The sequence below is a fragment of the Lolium perenne genome, chromosome 1, assembly GCF_019359855.2.
Source record: "Lolium perenne isolate Kyuss_39 chromosome 1, Kyuss_2.0, whole genome shotgun sequence".
In the NCBI taxonomy this organism is placed as follows: Eukaryota; Viridiplantae; Streptophyta; class Magnoliopsida; order Poales; family Poaceae; genus Lolium; species Lolium perenne.
The window spans coordinates 246,269,063-246,283,876 of NC_067244.2; the positions used below are offsets into that span (position 1 = coordinate 246,269,063).

At 45.4% G+C, this 14,814-nt stretch overlaps 1 protein-coding gene across 1 annotated transcript; it reads left to right on the plus strand.

The window, feature by feature from the left end:
- Nucleotides 1–9,475: 9,475 nt before the first annotated feature.
- On the plus strand, nt 9,476–14,417 carry LOC127327504 (wax ester synthase/diacylglycerol acyltransferase 11). Its single transcript, XM_051354275.2, has 7 exons — nt 9,476–9,952; nt 12,490–13,080; nt 13,197–13,263; nt 13,366–13,469; nt 13,581–13,796; nt 13,912–14,049; nt 14,151–14,417. Exons 1-7 carry the CDS (start codon nt 9,638–9,640, stop codon nt 14,298–14,300), a joined length of 1,581 nt encoding a protein of 526 aa, XP_051210235.1. The 5' UTR covers nt 9,476–9,637; the 3' UTR covers nt 14,301–14,417.
- The last annotated feature ends 397 nt before the right edge of the window (nt 14,418–14,814 follow it).

A 14,814-nucleotide genomic window follows, 5' to 3' on the forward strand; every position in this document is an offset into this window, starting at 1 on the left:
ATTGCTTACACCCGTTGTATGTGAACGTTGAGTCTATCACATCCGATCATCACGAGATGCTTCGAAACGACGAACTGTACAACGGTGCATACGAGGGGAGAACACTTTATTATCTTGATATTAATGTGAGGGATCATCTTATAATGCTACCGTCGCGATCTAAGCAAAATAAGATGCATAAAGGATTAACATCACATGCAATTCATATGTGATATGATATGGCCCTTTAGTCTTTGTGCCTTCGATCTTCATCTTCAAAGCACGGACATGATCTCCATCATCAACGGGCATGATCTCCATCATCGTCGGCGTAGCGTCAAGGTTCATGGCGCCGTCTTCATGGTTGTTCACCTCATGTAGCAACTATTAAAACTACTTTGAAATACTACTCAACATGAAATTTAAAGACAACCATAAGGCTCCTGCCGGTTGCCACAATACAATAATGATCATCTCATACATATTCATCATCACATTATGGCCATATCACATCACCAAACCCTGCAAAAATAAGTTAGACGTCTCTAATTTGGTTTGCATATTTTACGTGGTTTAGGGTTTTCGAGAGAGATCTAATCTACCTACGAACATGAACCACAACGGTGATACTAATGTTGTCAATAGAAAAGTAAGTTGAATCTTCACTATAGTAGGAGAGACAGACACCCGCAAAGCCACTTATGCAATACAAGTTGCATGTCGAGCGTGGAGCAAATCTCATGAACGCGGTCATGTAAAGTTAGCCCGAGCCGCTTCATCCCACTATGCCACAAAGATGCAAAGTACTCAAACTAAAGATAACATAAGCATCAACGCCCACAAACCATTGTGTTCTACTCGTGCAACCATCTATGCATAGACCTGGCTCTGATACCACTGTAGGATAACGTTGCATAGAAAACAAAAAATTTCCTACCGCGAACACGCAATCCAAGCCAAGATGCAATCTAGAAGATGGTAACAACGAGGGGTTTATCGAGTCTCACCATTGAAGAGATTCCAAAGCCTACAAGAGTAGGCTCTTGTTGCTGCGGTAGACGTTCACTTGCCGCTTGCAAAAGCGCGTAGAAGATCTTGATCACGATCGCTTCCGGCGCCACGAACGGGCAGCACCTCCGTACTCGGTCACACGTTCGGTTGTTGATGAAGACGACGTCCACCTCCCCGTTCCAGCGGGCAGCGGAAGTAGTAGCTCCTCTTGAATCCGACAGCACGACGGCGTGGTGTCGGTGGTGGTGGAGAAGTCCGGCGGAGCTTCGCTAAGCGTGCGGGAACTATAGAGGAGAGAGGGGGCGGCTAGGGTTTGGGAGGGGGGCGCCGGCCATCTAGTGGTGCGGCCACCTTGTGGTGCTTGGGGGTGGCCGGCCCCCTCCCTTGGCCCCTCATTATATAGGTGGATCCCCAAGTGTTGGTGTCCAAGTCTTCGAATAAGACCCGAACCAAAAACCTTCCATAAGAGGGGGAAACCTAGCCCAACTAGGACTCCCACCAAAGGTGGGGTTTCCACCTCCCATATGGGGGGGTGGCCGACCCCCTAAGGGGGAGTCCACTTGGGACTCCTCCCCCACTAGGGTTGGCCGGCCATGGAGGTGGAGTCCCATGTGGACTCCACCTTCCTTGGTGGTTTCTTCCGGACTTTTGTAGAACCTTCTATAACCTTCCATAGAACCTTCCGTGACATTTTAATTCACATAAAATGACATCCTATATATGACTCTTATTCTCCGGACCATTCCGGAACTCCTCGTGATGTCTGGGATCTCATCCGGGACTCCGAACAAATATTCGAACTCCATTCCATATTCAAGTACTACCATTTCAACATCCAACTTTAAGTGTGTCACCCTACGGTTCGTGAACTATGCGGACATGGTTGAGTACTCACTCCGACCAATAACCAATAGCGGGATCTGGAGATCCATAATGGCTCCCACATATTCAACGATGACTTTAGTGATCGAATGAACCATTCACATACTATACCAATTCCCTTTGTCTCGCGATATTTTACTTGTCCGAGGTTTGATCTTCGGTATCACTCTATACCTTGTTCAACCTCGTCTCCTAACAAGTACTCTTTACTCGTACCGTGGTATGTGGTCTCTTATGAACTCATTCATATGCTTGCAAGACATTAGACGACATTCCACCGAGAGGGCCCAGAGTATATCTATCCGTCATCGGGATGGACAAATCCCACTGTTGATCCATATGCCTCAACTCATACTTTCCGGATACTTAATCCCACCTTTATAACCACCCATTTACGCAGTGGAGTTTGGTGTAATCAAAGTACCTTTCCGGTATAAGTGATTTACATGATCTCATGGTCATAAGGACTAGGTAACTATGTATCGAAAGCTTATAGCAAATAACTTAATGACGAGATCTTATGCTACGCTTAATTGGGTGTGTCCATTACATCATTCATACAATGATATAACCTTGTTATTAATAACATCCAATGTTCATGATTATGAAACTAATCATCCATTAATCAACAAGCTAGTTTAAGAGGCATACTAGGGACTCCTTGTTGTCTACATATCACACATGTACTAATGTTTCGGTTAATACAATTATAGCATGGTATGTAAACATTATCATAAACACAATGATATATAATAACCATTTATTATTGCCTCTTGGGCATATCTCCAACAGCCATTCATAACAGTGAATAAGTATTCTGTGAAATATAGCCTAAGAGACCCACACGGTGCACACACTGTCACCTTTACACACGTGGGACAAGGAGTCTCCGGAGATCACATAAGTAAAATCCACTTGACTAGCATAATGACATCTAGATTACAAACATCATCATATGAATCTCAATCATGTAAGGCAGCTCATGAGATTATTGTATTGAAGTACATAGGAGAGAGATGAACCACATAGCTACCGGTACAGCCCCGAGCCTCGATGGAGAACTACTCCCTCCTCATGGGAGACAGCAGCGTTGATGAAGATGGCGGTGGTGTCGATGGAGAAGCCTTCCGGGGGCACTTCCCCGTCCCGGCGGCGTGCCGGAACAGAGACTCCTGTCCCCCAGATCTTGGCTTCGCGATGGCGGCGGCTCTGGAAGGTTTCTCGTACCGTGGCTTTTCCGTCTCGATGTTTTAGGTCAGGGACCTTTATATAGGCGAAGAGGCGGAGTCGGAAGGTCGACGAGGCGGTGACACAACAGGGGGGCGCGGCCCAGGCCCTGGCCGCGCCGCCCTATCATCTGGGCCCACCAGGGCTCCCCTCTGGTGGCTCTCGGGTGTTCTGGAAGCTTCGTGGAAAAATAGGATGCTGGGCATTGATTTCGTCCAATTCCGAGAATATTTCCTTACTAGGATTTCTGAAACCAAAAACAGCAGAAAACAACAACTGGCCCTTCGGCATCTCGTCAATAGGTTAGTTCCGGAAAACGCATAAATATGACATATAATGTGTATAAAACATGTAGATATCATCAATAATGTGGCATGGAACATAAGAAATTATCGATACGTCGGAGACGTATCACCAGACATGATGAATCTGTGTCACAAGAAGACGATGGAGAATAGGCAGAATCGCAAGAAGACGATGGAGAGAACGGGTAAGGCCTTTTCATCACTGCGTCGAGGCATGGATACCCGATCGTTCCCTGGAGAAACAATTCCATTCTCGACACACCGGCTAGAATCCCTAATGTAAGGTCTGGATTTTTCGTGCGGTGTCACCGAAATCTAACAGTTCTCTTATCCAGCCATTATTAGATTTGTCGAGATACTATGAGGTAAGACCGATGTGAGTAAGCAACAGCTTCCAGTTCTAATATCTTCCATCTTCACCACCGGAGAAAGTATTTCATGAAAGTCAATACCTTTTCAATCTCTGGCTAAATCCTTTCACAGCTAGCCTGGCCTTGGCCCATGGATGTTACATGAACTGGTGTATTTTAGTACGTGTGATCTTCTCAGTAAGTTGTGGAAATATAGAAGCTATAGATCTCATTTCATCCGCACGATGAAGCCATTGCCAAGTACATCGAAGCAACATGTTGAAATTCCCATCCCGGCTACATCAGGAGGGCAGTGTGGCGAAGGCTCGTCCATTTGCCCTTGGTTTCATGCAGTGTAAACGAAATAGAGACCTGATTTAAAATACAACGGATAAATATTGTAGGGAATTTCATACACACAGTATATGCAAACAAGTCAAATGCATACAACTGCTACCTCTTGACGCTATAGGTTAGACAGAGAGATCTATACTACCCCAGCTCTGTCTCGAAAGAAAGAGTACTACACTAGCTAAAAAATCTAGTGCTACAACAAGATCTGGACAAAAAGAAGATCTTGGCATTAAGTAGTTTTCCCAGGCTTAACCCATTTTTGCAATATGGGAGCTCTTAATATAGTGCACGTGCTTTGATTCAAAAAGAGCATACAAATCTCCTTCAGCTCCACGGCGGTAGCAAGAGGTTATGTTACCTTTGATTCGGCGGATAGTCAGCGACACCGGCGTAGGGTCGACCTCCACCGCATCTCCCGGCTTCTCTCCATCGCCGCCACCACGTACAAGAGCTAGCGGAACAATACAGGAAGAGATGACTGGATGAGTGCCACTGCGACTGTTCAGATGGGTAGTGTGTAAAATGGTTTGCTGATGGTTGCGGTGCTATGTAAAGTAGTATTTACTATAATGCCATTGTGAACACTAGTCTCGCTGCCATATGTACTCACCTACCAACAGACCCACACTGGTGAGGTTTTTAGCAGAAACAGACATTTCATTAAGATGGCTTGTGCTTATGAGAGATGCTTAGATCGGTCCTTAGATCGGTATAACTCTTTTGGGCTTGTGCTTAGGCATAGTTCTTTTGGGCTTGTGCTTATGGGAGATGCTTAGATCTTACGGCATGTACGATGGGTTGTGTTTAGAGCGGTGCTTAGAAAAATAAACCAAGTTTTTTGCTAAGCACCGCTGCATATTTGTACAAGAGGTACCTCTTCCAAATATATTCCTTTAGTTAACCATCCATGTGGGTATCACAGGATGGGTAAGTACTACTTCCTCGTTGCCATAATTAATAGAGATTTCTATTTTCGTGCCCTCGGGTCCTTAGTTGTACTCAGTTTTCCCCAGCTCCGTAGTTTTTCCTCAATTTTCCCCAAGCCCTTGTCTGAAACCCACAGAGGAGCTCGGACGGGAGGATTCCGTTTAGTTGACCATTCCATGCTGACTTGTGGGGCCGCGTCGTGTGCGGCCACGTTGCGTGGGGCTGGTAGAAAGGGACCGCGTGGGACATGAAGAGACCGTGTTTGGTCATACGAGCGGAGCGGGGGTCGTAGCGTGTGGGGCAGTAGCATGTGGAGCCGTGTGGGTACAGGACGTGGGCACAAGTGGTTTCTGTCTCTTTCGCCCATATTAGCAGTTTTCAATGCACCACTTTCCTCTCTCTCGCTCGATCTCATTCATTCTCGATTGCCCAAATTGGTAGCAAATCTAGAGCATCTTCTTCTTTTGTTTTTTAACGCCATTCATTTCTTTATGCCTTCGTTTTTACCCAATCAGTTAGAAAATCTAGGGCACAAATCCAGAGAAAATATAGGATAAGCTGCATACAACAGCCAAAATAGCATAGATTATTTGAGAACAGATCCAACAGTACTACCGATAGATCCAACATAAGTTATATTTTACATGAATTTAAGATGCACTACAGAAAGAGCAGTCACATACAGAGAGTGCAGTAGGCACGTTCAACGCCTCCAGGTAGCGTATGTGACTCGCTTGGAGGCTGCGCAAGTGAATCCCAAGTGCTTTGTGTTGGGCCATGAACGCATGCATGTTCACGTTCGTTCCAAATCTAGCGCCGCATCTGCCAATGGATTCAGCATGGTTCACCAGGCAGTTGAAGTCGGTGGCGCAGAGCTTCCTGTTGCAGAAGGGGCACCTATAAACGCCTCGAGAAAAGTGTCCATCGTAATGGCCGGACTGCAGCCTACTGAGGACGTGACGAGTCTTGGTGTGGAAGGACTCGTCGTCACTATCGATGTCGCTGCTCTGCACCTGTCACGTGGCACCAAAGATCGTGCAAATAACGCGGAGTCAATTGCAACGATGATGGAACAGAGAGTGAACAAAATATCATGCATGATAATATGGGAACGAAAAAAAGAGGTAGCCTTAGTTACATTGGACACACTTATATCCAGGATTTGAGTGAGTGAACCAAAGATCATGCACAACAAATTTGTACACACCAATTGTTCACTGACCAAACCCTGAATCAATTTTTTCCCAAATATTCATCATCATCGGCACAAATTAACCTAATAATGCAAGATCTAACACAAAAGGATTGAACTAGGAACAGACGAACCCTAATAACGCTAGATCTAACACAAAAGGATTGAAATGAGATAAGAACAAGAAAACAAAGGGTTACCTCCGGCTCGTCGTCGACGATGCTGGTGTTGTAGGGGTTCTCCGGCGTGACGTACGACACTGGTTCGTACGGGTCCCAAGAAAACATATAGTGAACTTCGAAAAAAATCAGTGAACTTCCCAAAAAAAATCAGTGAACTTCCAAAAATAATAAGTGAACTTAAAAAGAAGTGAGCTTCCAAGAAAAAAATTAAGTAAACTTTGAAAATATGGACTGAATTTTAGAAGATGAAGCGAACTTCCGAAAAAATGAAGTGGACTTCTAAAAAGTGAAGTGAACTTTCCAAAAATGAAGCGAAATTTCAAAAAAATAATGTGAACATCCTAAAAAACGGAGTGAACTTCCAGGAAGTGGGTGTGTCGGGTTGACAGAAGGTGGGATAGATTCCACTAGTCCACATAAAGGAGTCCGCTCGAGGACTATAAAACATGAACGATATCTCATCGTATTCTTGAAACCAAGCCAAATTAAAGTCAGAGACATGGATGCAACTAGGTCACCGATCCTCAAATTCCTCCAGCCCAAACACGCTTAACTTTTGTGTTCTACTTATTTGAGCTACCCTTATGCTACTATAGTTCTTTTTAATATTAGTATTATATCAACCCTCTTTTGCCAGAAAACTCAATGGAAATTCAAAAATTTCAAAAGATCCATTTTTTTGAAAAATTTAAGAAAAATGTAAAATAAAATACATTTAAAATACATATTCATGAAAATTAGAGAAAGTCTAAGTTTTATTTTTTAAAAAAATATTGAAAAACTCAAAAATCATTAAAGGTTCAAAAATTACAAATTGTGAAATACTCAGTGTGACGGGAGACAAGTCAACACGTGGAAAGACTCAAAGGTATATAGCTCAAGAGGCATATACGTGGACTCTCAGGGGGCAACAACAACAATTTTAGCATAAATTGCGAAAGGCAGGACTCGAACTCGAGACCTGGGCTCTGATACCGTGCCATGTCAAGTTTTTTTGCACTAGCCAACATAACCAAAAGTCCGAACTGAAAGAAAGGGCTAGGTAATCCACTTATACACTTCAACAGATGCCACGTCATCATCATTGATGTGTGGGTCATCGTTGTTATATTTGTTGCTAAGCTTAATCACATATTTGGACCTCTTTGCGGCGGATTACATGTATAGGGCTGTTTTGTGCAAAATACGTGTACATCGGGTATTTTGTGCAATAGCTAGAAAGAACTATATATGTTGGGTGCTTTGGGTAAGTAATGTATTGACCCGCACGTGGGTCCAGAATAGGTGGGGCCAAATTTTCGGTGCCTATGTATATGATACGGGATGCTCAAATCTAGATGTATCTTTATACTAAATATTATCTACGTACATACATGCATCCAATTATGGATAAATCTTAGGCATCTATTTACAAATAGAGCTACATGGTTCGATGAAAAATATTGGAAGAAAGATTTGTCCCTCATACTAACGTTGGATAAGCTATATTGAGAGCACTAGTTTTCTTAAGAGGTTTATACTATGAAACATATTTACTACTATTCTAATACATCCGGTTCCAAGGAAAATGAGGCTTATATTTTTCTAAAAGTCGACTAACATGAATATTGTCCATTTTTATAAAAATTTACTATTTACAGTCTAGAGTCCACACATTTAGATATATTTACTATCCTCGAGAGTTGGGGTGGTGTGGGTCTATGGAAGGTGGCGTGATGTTGGGTCAGCAGGAGGAAAGGTACCAGGGTTGTACTTCCAAAAATATTACTGATTTTTTGACCATTTGAAACATATTGAAAATATCCAGCATTCAAAAACCCAAAAAATAGGGAGAAATTGAAAATAATTTTACATGCCGATTGAATTTTTTTCGCGAGATTGAAGCAAAATTTTATACAGCTTTCGCGGGACGGAGACACACGGAGGTAGTCCAAAAGCGGACCAAGTTCATGTGTATACTTGGCTGCTCTCTCCCCACTCTCATCCAGTCAACTATCTCTCTCGATCTTGCACATCCGTGGACGAGGAGCCATGGCGGCGGTCGTGAAGAACATGAGGGGTAGTTCTGTAAACACCACCAGATCCGGTGTACATATCTCATTCTCATATCTCATCCAGTCCCCGAGAGCACGGATCTGGCGGTGTCGAGCTCATCCTCCTCCCTCTGGTTCTCCTCCTGCGGCGTCTCCCTTTCGCCCAAATCTGGTGGTGTCGGACTTAACCCCCTCCTCCTCCTCCTCCTCCTCCTCTGTGCTCCCCCCTTCGGCCAAATCGGAACCGTCCGTACCGGGGGACGGTGACCCCGACCACCGCCGACACCAAGGTAGTCGATGTGGTACCCCATCGTGCTCACGATCTAGGGTTATTCTGATGCTAGACGGTCTATACATGTTAATGTTTAGTGTGCTCATATTCGTGAAGTATCAATCAAACATTGATTTTTTCTGTTACATTTGCAGTTCTGAAAAAAAGGACTTTTCATGCAAAGTTCCGAACTAGATTAATTTATTTTATCTATTTTTATTTACATGTAATAGGGGTATCATATTTCGGTGACACCGCACGAAAGGCCAGATTTGAAGCTGAAGCTAACGCCACAACTTGTTGATGATCCAGCAAAATGTAAATTTTTTATTTTTTGCAAAATCTTGGTTTCCTTCACGTGAATTTTTTTATCTTACATTGGTGAATATTTTTTGCAGTCTGGTGAAATTCTATGTCCTGGAGTGTAACACGCACCACAAAGAGACTTTTGGATAAAATTGGTTTCCCCTTGGAGTACTATAATCCTATCCCAAGGCTCTTTAGCCGAATCGATGTCAAGACTTCGTCAAGGGTTGATACCACTTCTTTGGCTGAGTTCATTTGCGACGGCAGCAAACATATTTTTGTCATGTCAAACGATGGATGCCCCATTTGGAGGGCTGCTGCCTCCAGCAACTTCCTTGTACGCACCAGTCGGGCGCGTACACGACGCCCGGACCCAACCAACCCCCGACCTGCCCTGCCTGTTGAAGCGCCAGCCGACCAACCGGGTCCGGACACGATAAAGTCGTGAAGCCGAGACACCGGCGCGCGCAGCCAAGTCGTCGCGAACTCGCTCGCCTCGCCTCGCAGTCGCAGCGCAGCCCGCTCGCTACCAGACGCCGCCGTCGCTCTCACCACCGGCAGCCGCGCGCCTGGCTCCACGATCCACATATAGTAAGTATCATATAGCGCGCCGCGCCGATGGATCCCCCCGCGACCGCCGACGCGGCCAGCTCGTCCTCGCTGCGGAAGCGGCTCTCGGTCAACACCACGTCGTCCCCGAGCAGCGGCAGCGGCAGGGAACGGGAGAGCAAGGCGCGGCAGGAGATGGATCGCGGGGACGCGGAGATGGGGGCGGCGGAGCCGATGAGCCCGGCGGGGCGGCTGTTCCGGGAGACGCACTTCAACTGCTACATCGTGGCGCTGCTGGGCCTCGGCGCGCCGGTGGACGTGGCGGCGGCGCGCGCCGGGCTGGAGGCCACGCTCGTCCGCCACCCCCGATTCTCCAGCGTCCAGGTACGCTCCCCTTGCTCCATCGCCGCCACCTCCGCCCCTAGTCGTCCGCCACCTTTCGACGATCGGAGATCACATGACGCTGACAGACTCGCCGAGTCCTGGAAAGCGGACCACCGCAGTACCGCACATGCTCCCCGTCCGGCGCGGCAAAGGTCTCCATCGATCGTGCGTGCAGACCACGAGACGAGCAGCACGGATGTGTCGCGCCTGTCTTTGATTCTGAATCTGAATGGGCTGCCTACGATTGAGCCAGCACTTCCTCTCGCAGCTTCGGAGTCAGACAATAGGCATCTGATGCGAGCTTTGTGGGAGAAGAAAACGAATCAGGCAAAGCACTGCCTTAAAAGCCGTCTTAATCTCCCCTTGTTTATTTTCCTAGTGCTGGTTTCCCTTTCTGGTGGGTTCATTTCACACTTGAATTGGCTGGAGCAAGTCGCCGTACGGGCAGAGAAGAGTGGATGTCGATGGGTTACATGTCTGCATGACAATCGTCCATCACTTCCGGCGTCGCCGTGGACGCAAGGGGAACCGGCCGGCCAGAGGTTGGCTGCACCGGCCGGCGACGTTGCCCATCACGATAACATATTTCACTTTGCTGTCGCCACCTTCAGTCGTTGGGCCCTTTCCACTCTGTAGCAAGAGGCCCATGTTCTGGTCTGAAACTGCCAAACTGGAATGGTCACCGGCTGAAGAATCGTCGACCAGCTTCCGATTTGGAACACAGCAGCCAATCTAGACCATGCCAATTTCTAGACCATGCCAATTTAGTTCTCTTTCGCTGGTTGATTCTTGTATCAATTCTTGGCGATGACTGAGGTGTATTAACTTTGTGCTATCATACGTTTAATAAAAGGCCGTGTGCATCATCATGATGAAGCCGGGGTTTTATTCCCCATTTCGAAAAAAAAAGGACCGGGGGCCACCACCAGTTGACTGTAACCAGCCCCTCCTTTTCATTGACTAAAATGATTGTCTTTGACTAAGAATTGGTACATCTACTACCACCGTTCCATAAAATAAGGTGTACAGTTTTTTTTTAAGTCGAGCAATGTAAATATTAACAAATCTTCTAGGAAAACTTATTAGAAAACTATGACACTGATGAAAATGCGTGTCATGATGTACCTAATGACATTGATTTGGCATAGTGATTGTTGATATTTTTTTCTAAAAACTTGTCAAAGCTTACGTTGTTTGACTTTTGGAAAAAGTTGGCTTATTTTAGGGAATGAAGGTACTTCCTCACTGCCGACCTGCCATACTGTAGTGCATAAAAGATTTTTTGAAGTAAAGCGGTGTAAAGTTTGACCAGATTTGTTGAGAAAAGTATATGTTCTTACAATTAATAAATTTCGCCAAACCTTACATTGTTTGATTTTTAAAATCCTATATGCACTACATTTGGGTAATGACTGAGCAATATACAAGGAATATTTGATACAAATTCGTAGCAGTAGAAAGTATTTTTCAATATGAATATAAGAATATTAGTTATGTACTACCTAATTGGGATATGGTTGCTATATTCTTTTGAAAAATGTTTAACTTAAAATGTGCGCACATATTATTCATAGGAACGGATGTACTACCTCATTTCCATTATTTCTATCGTGATTTTGTACAAATATAAACTAAAAACCACGACAAGAATGTCGGAACGGAGGGGTAGTGGTAATGAATAACGGCTGGACAAACCATTGTACACTAACTCATCCAATAGAATCCGGATTTTTGAATTTTTCTTTCACTACTAGTATAAATTCATGTATTCATAATTATAATTGTAATTACTATTATTTTCTTTAATTTTTGAAATAATTCTTGTTTTGTAAATTTTAAAAAATAATATGGTCTTAGCCTGGCCAAAACCAACTACCGGCCTGGCCAGGTGCCAGGCATTTTGGAGGTGTTGGCCAGGATCGATTTTGGCAAGGATGGTGAGTATCAGTTGGTTTTGGCCTACTGATAAGGCCATGTACTATATGTACCAAAAGCGAACCAAAGAGACATATGATGTGGTACAATACATAGTAGAGCATCTTTGCTTGTTGGTTCGGTTTCAAAGCGATGCTAAGCAGTATAATATATTGTCAAGCCGAGAGCATATGTGCAGAAACAGACAAAGGAAAAGCAATTTCCTGCAGAAAATTGGAACCCATATTTACTGCCACAATCGATTCCATACATAGCAGCTGAATCAAGTCGAACCGTTTCTATTTTTGAATCGCATCCACATAGTACATGGTCTAATAAGTTCTAGTTGGATTCTGCCAAGCAAAGACCGTATTATTTCTGAAAGTTCTCAAAAACGAGTATTACTTCTAAATTTGTTTAAAAAAATGTGATGTTTCTTTATAAAAAAAACGAATTCATTGCGACGGGTACATCCTAGACGTAGGCACATGCACGGATCATGAATCACGCAGGACCAGAAAGGAGTTGCACGTCCAAATCAAGTTTTCTTTCCTATCCCGGCTCTCTGTTTTGTACGTGATCCAAGTGATGTGGGCTTGCACGTAACACGCACTGCGTCGCAGGTGTCGGACGATGCCAGGAAGAACGCCAAGCCGCGGTGGGTGCGGACGACGGTGAACCTCGACGACCACATCATCTTCCCTCACCTCGACCCCGCCGCCACCTCGGCGGACCCGGACCGTGCCGTCGAGGACTACGTGTCCTCCCTCTCCACGATGCCAATGGACCACTCCCGGCCGCTCTGGGAGTTCCACGTCCTCGACTTCCCCACCTCCGAGGCCGCCGCCGCCGTCGCCATCCGCATGCACCACTCCCTCGGCGACGGCGTCTCGCTCATCTCCCTCCTCATGGCCTGCACGCGCAGCGCCGCCGACCCCTCCAGGCTGCCTGCCCTGCCGCCGTCGAGCTCCGGCGCCGGCCGCCCGGCACTCTCGGCTGGCGTCCTCGCGCTCGCGTCGTGGGTCTGGTCGCTCGTCGTGCTCGCGTGGAACACGCTGGTGGACGTGATGCGCTTTGTAGCGACGTCGTTGTTCCTGCGCGACACGCGCACGCCGTTCATGGGGGCAGAGGGCGTCGAGTTCCGGCGCAAGCGCTTCCTCAACTGCACCCTCAGCCTCGACGACGTCAAGTTCGTCAAGAATGCCATGAAGTGTGTAAGAATCTCATTCTTTCTCAGCTAATTGTTATCAGTACAACTGAACCTGTATATTTGAAGTTCAGTGTACTGAAGGATCTAGCTGAATGCTGCTTATGGTGTGTGCTTCTGCAGACTGTCAACGATGTGCTGATTGGAGTGACCTCTGCAGCGTTGTCACGTTATTATTTCCGCAAGACCGGTGAGTCCTTGAGTGGCGCTCTTCAGTTGATCGTCATGTCTGCTGTATAGTGTACTTACTGAAATGTGTGCTAATTTGACCTTTTTTTTTTCTGTTCTGAAGCTTCTCCGGATGGAACCAGCACCGACGACAGTAGAAAAGCACACAAGAACATCCGGCTTCGATCGGCTATGCTTGTCAACATCAGGAAAACACCCGGCCTACATGTAAGCCTCACTACTCTACTGAAATTCTCAACTTTACTTTAGCAACACAAACCAGACACTCGCGGTTTTCGGCACAATTATATCTGAAATTTGCTGTTCTGGCTTGAGCAGACATTAGCGGAGATGATGGATTCTAGCAAGGACAACGATGTGAAATGGGGGAACCAAATTGGTTACATCGTGCTCCCGTTCCACATAGCGATGCACGACGACCCTCTCGAGTACATCCGGCAGGGGAAGAAGACGGCCGACAGGAAGAAGAGATCGTTAGAAGCTGTTTTCACCTATTGGAGCGGAAATCTAGTGGTCAAACTTCTCGGCATTAAGGTTCATTTTCTTCTCCAATTTGAGACCACCTTTTCTCACCTGATTTACCAATGCTCTGTAAATCTCTGGACTACAAAGGATACTGAATTTTGCCTAACACCAGCATGTTTTATAGGCAGCGGCAGCTCTATGCTATGGCATGTTCACTAACACTACCATGTCATTCTCGAGCCTGGCTGGACCTGCGGAGAAGGTCGAGTTCTACGGCCACCCAATCGTCTACATTGCCACCAGTGTCTATGGGCATCCACATGTAAGTATTACTAACTCGTTATTGATCATCACTGACAAGGTTGAACAACTGCATGGATTTTTTATTCTCATAGGCTAATTGTTTGATTTGATTGTCGGTAGGCTCTAACCGTACATTTCCAAAGTTACATGAACATCATGAAGCTTGTCCTCGCAGTCGACGACGAGCAATTTCCGGACTCTCATCAGCTATTGGATGATTTTGCCGAGTCCTTGAGGCTTGTCCGGCAGGCAGCTTCAGACAAATCGTAGAAAGAGCTAAACTTAGAGCTTAGGTAGGATTTAGAACATGAAGAAGACGGCTAAACCGCACACGCATTGTTGTAACTATTATCATTTTCTCGATAAAGAGCGCTTTATTACTAAAAAGTTTTAAGCCTTACATCTGGCATATGCATAGCTAAGATGCTCATAGCCGTCCAAAAACAGTACAAACCACATAAAACATTACAAAAAAAAAACAAATAGTAAAAGTCGAAGTAGCCAACTAGGCAAGAGGAGCCGCAATCCTACGATTATGCAGCCATCCATGTTGCGTAATAGACTTCTTCGCCGTATCCTCCAACATGTAGATAGCTCCGTAAAGAGGTCGCAGTCTTCCAAGCGTTGAAGCGACGATCAGAAACGGAGCAAAGTCATACACTAAGAGAAAAAAAATTTATCATTAAAAACATTGTCATTCCTACATAGCAAAAGCGACCATATAAAGACAATCACATCCCACTCTGATAAAAATCTTAAACCTAAAATCCACCTCGTTTAGCCA

Bases quoted from the DNA above. Each gene is read 5' to 3' on its own strand.
- LOC127327504 (XM_051354275.2), top strand. From the start codon at position 9,638: ATGGATCCCCCCGCGACCGCCGACGCGGCCAGCTCGTCCTCGCTGCGG. The intron at 9,953-12,489 runs GTACGCTCCCCT...ACTGCGTCGCAG, and splicing joins CCCGATTCTCCAGCGTCCAG to GTGTCGGACGATGCCAGGAA. The intron at 13,797-13,911 runs GTTCATTTTCTT...CATGTTTTATAG, and splicing joins TCAAACTTCTCGGCATTAAG to GCAGCGGCAGCTCTATGCTA.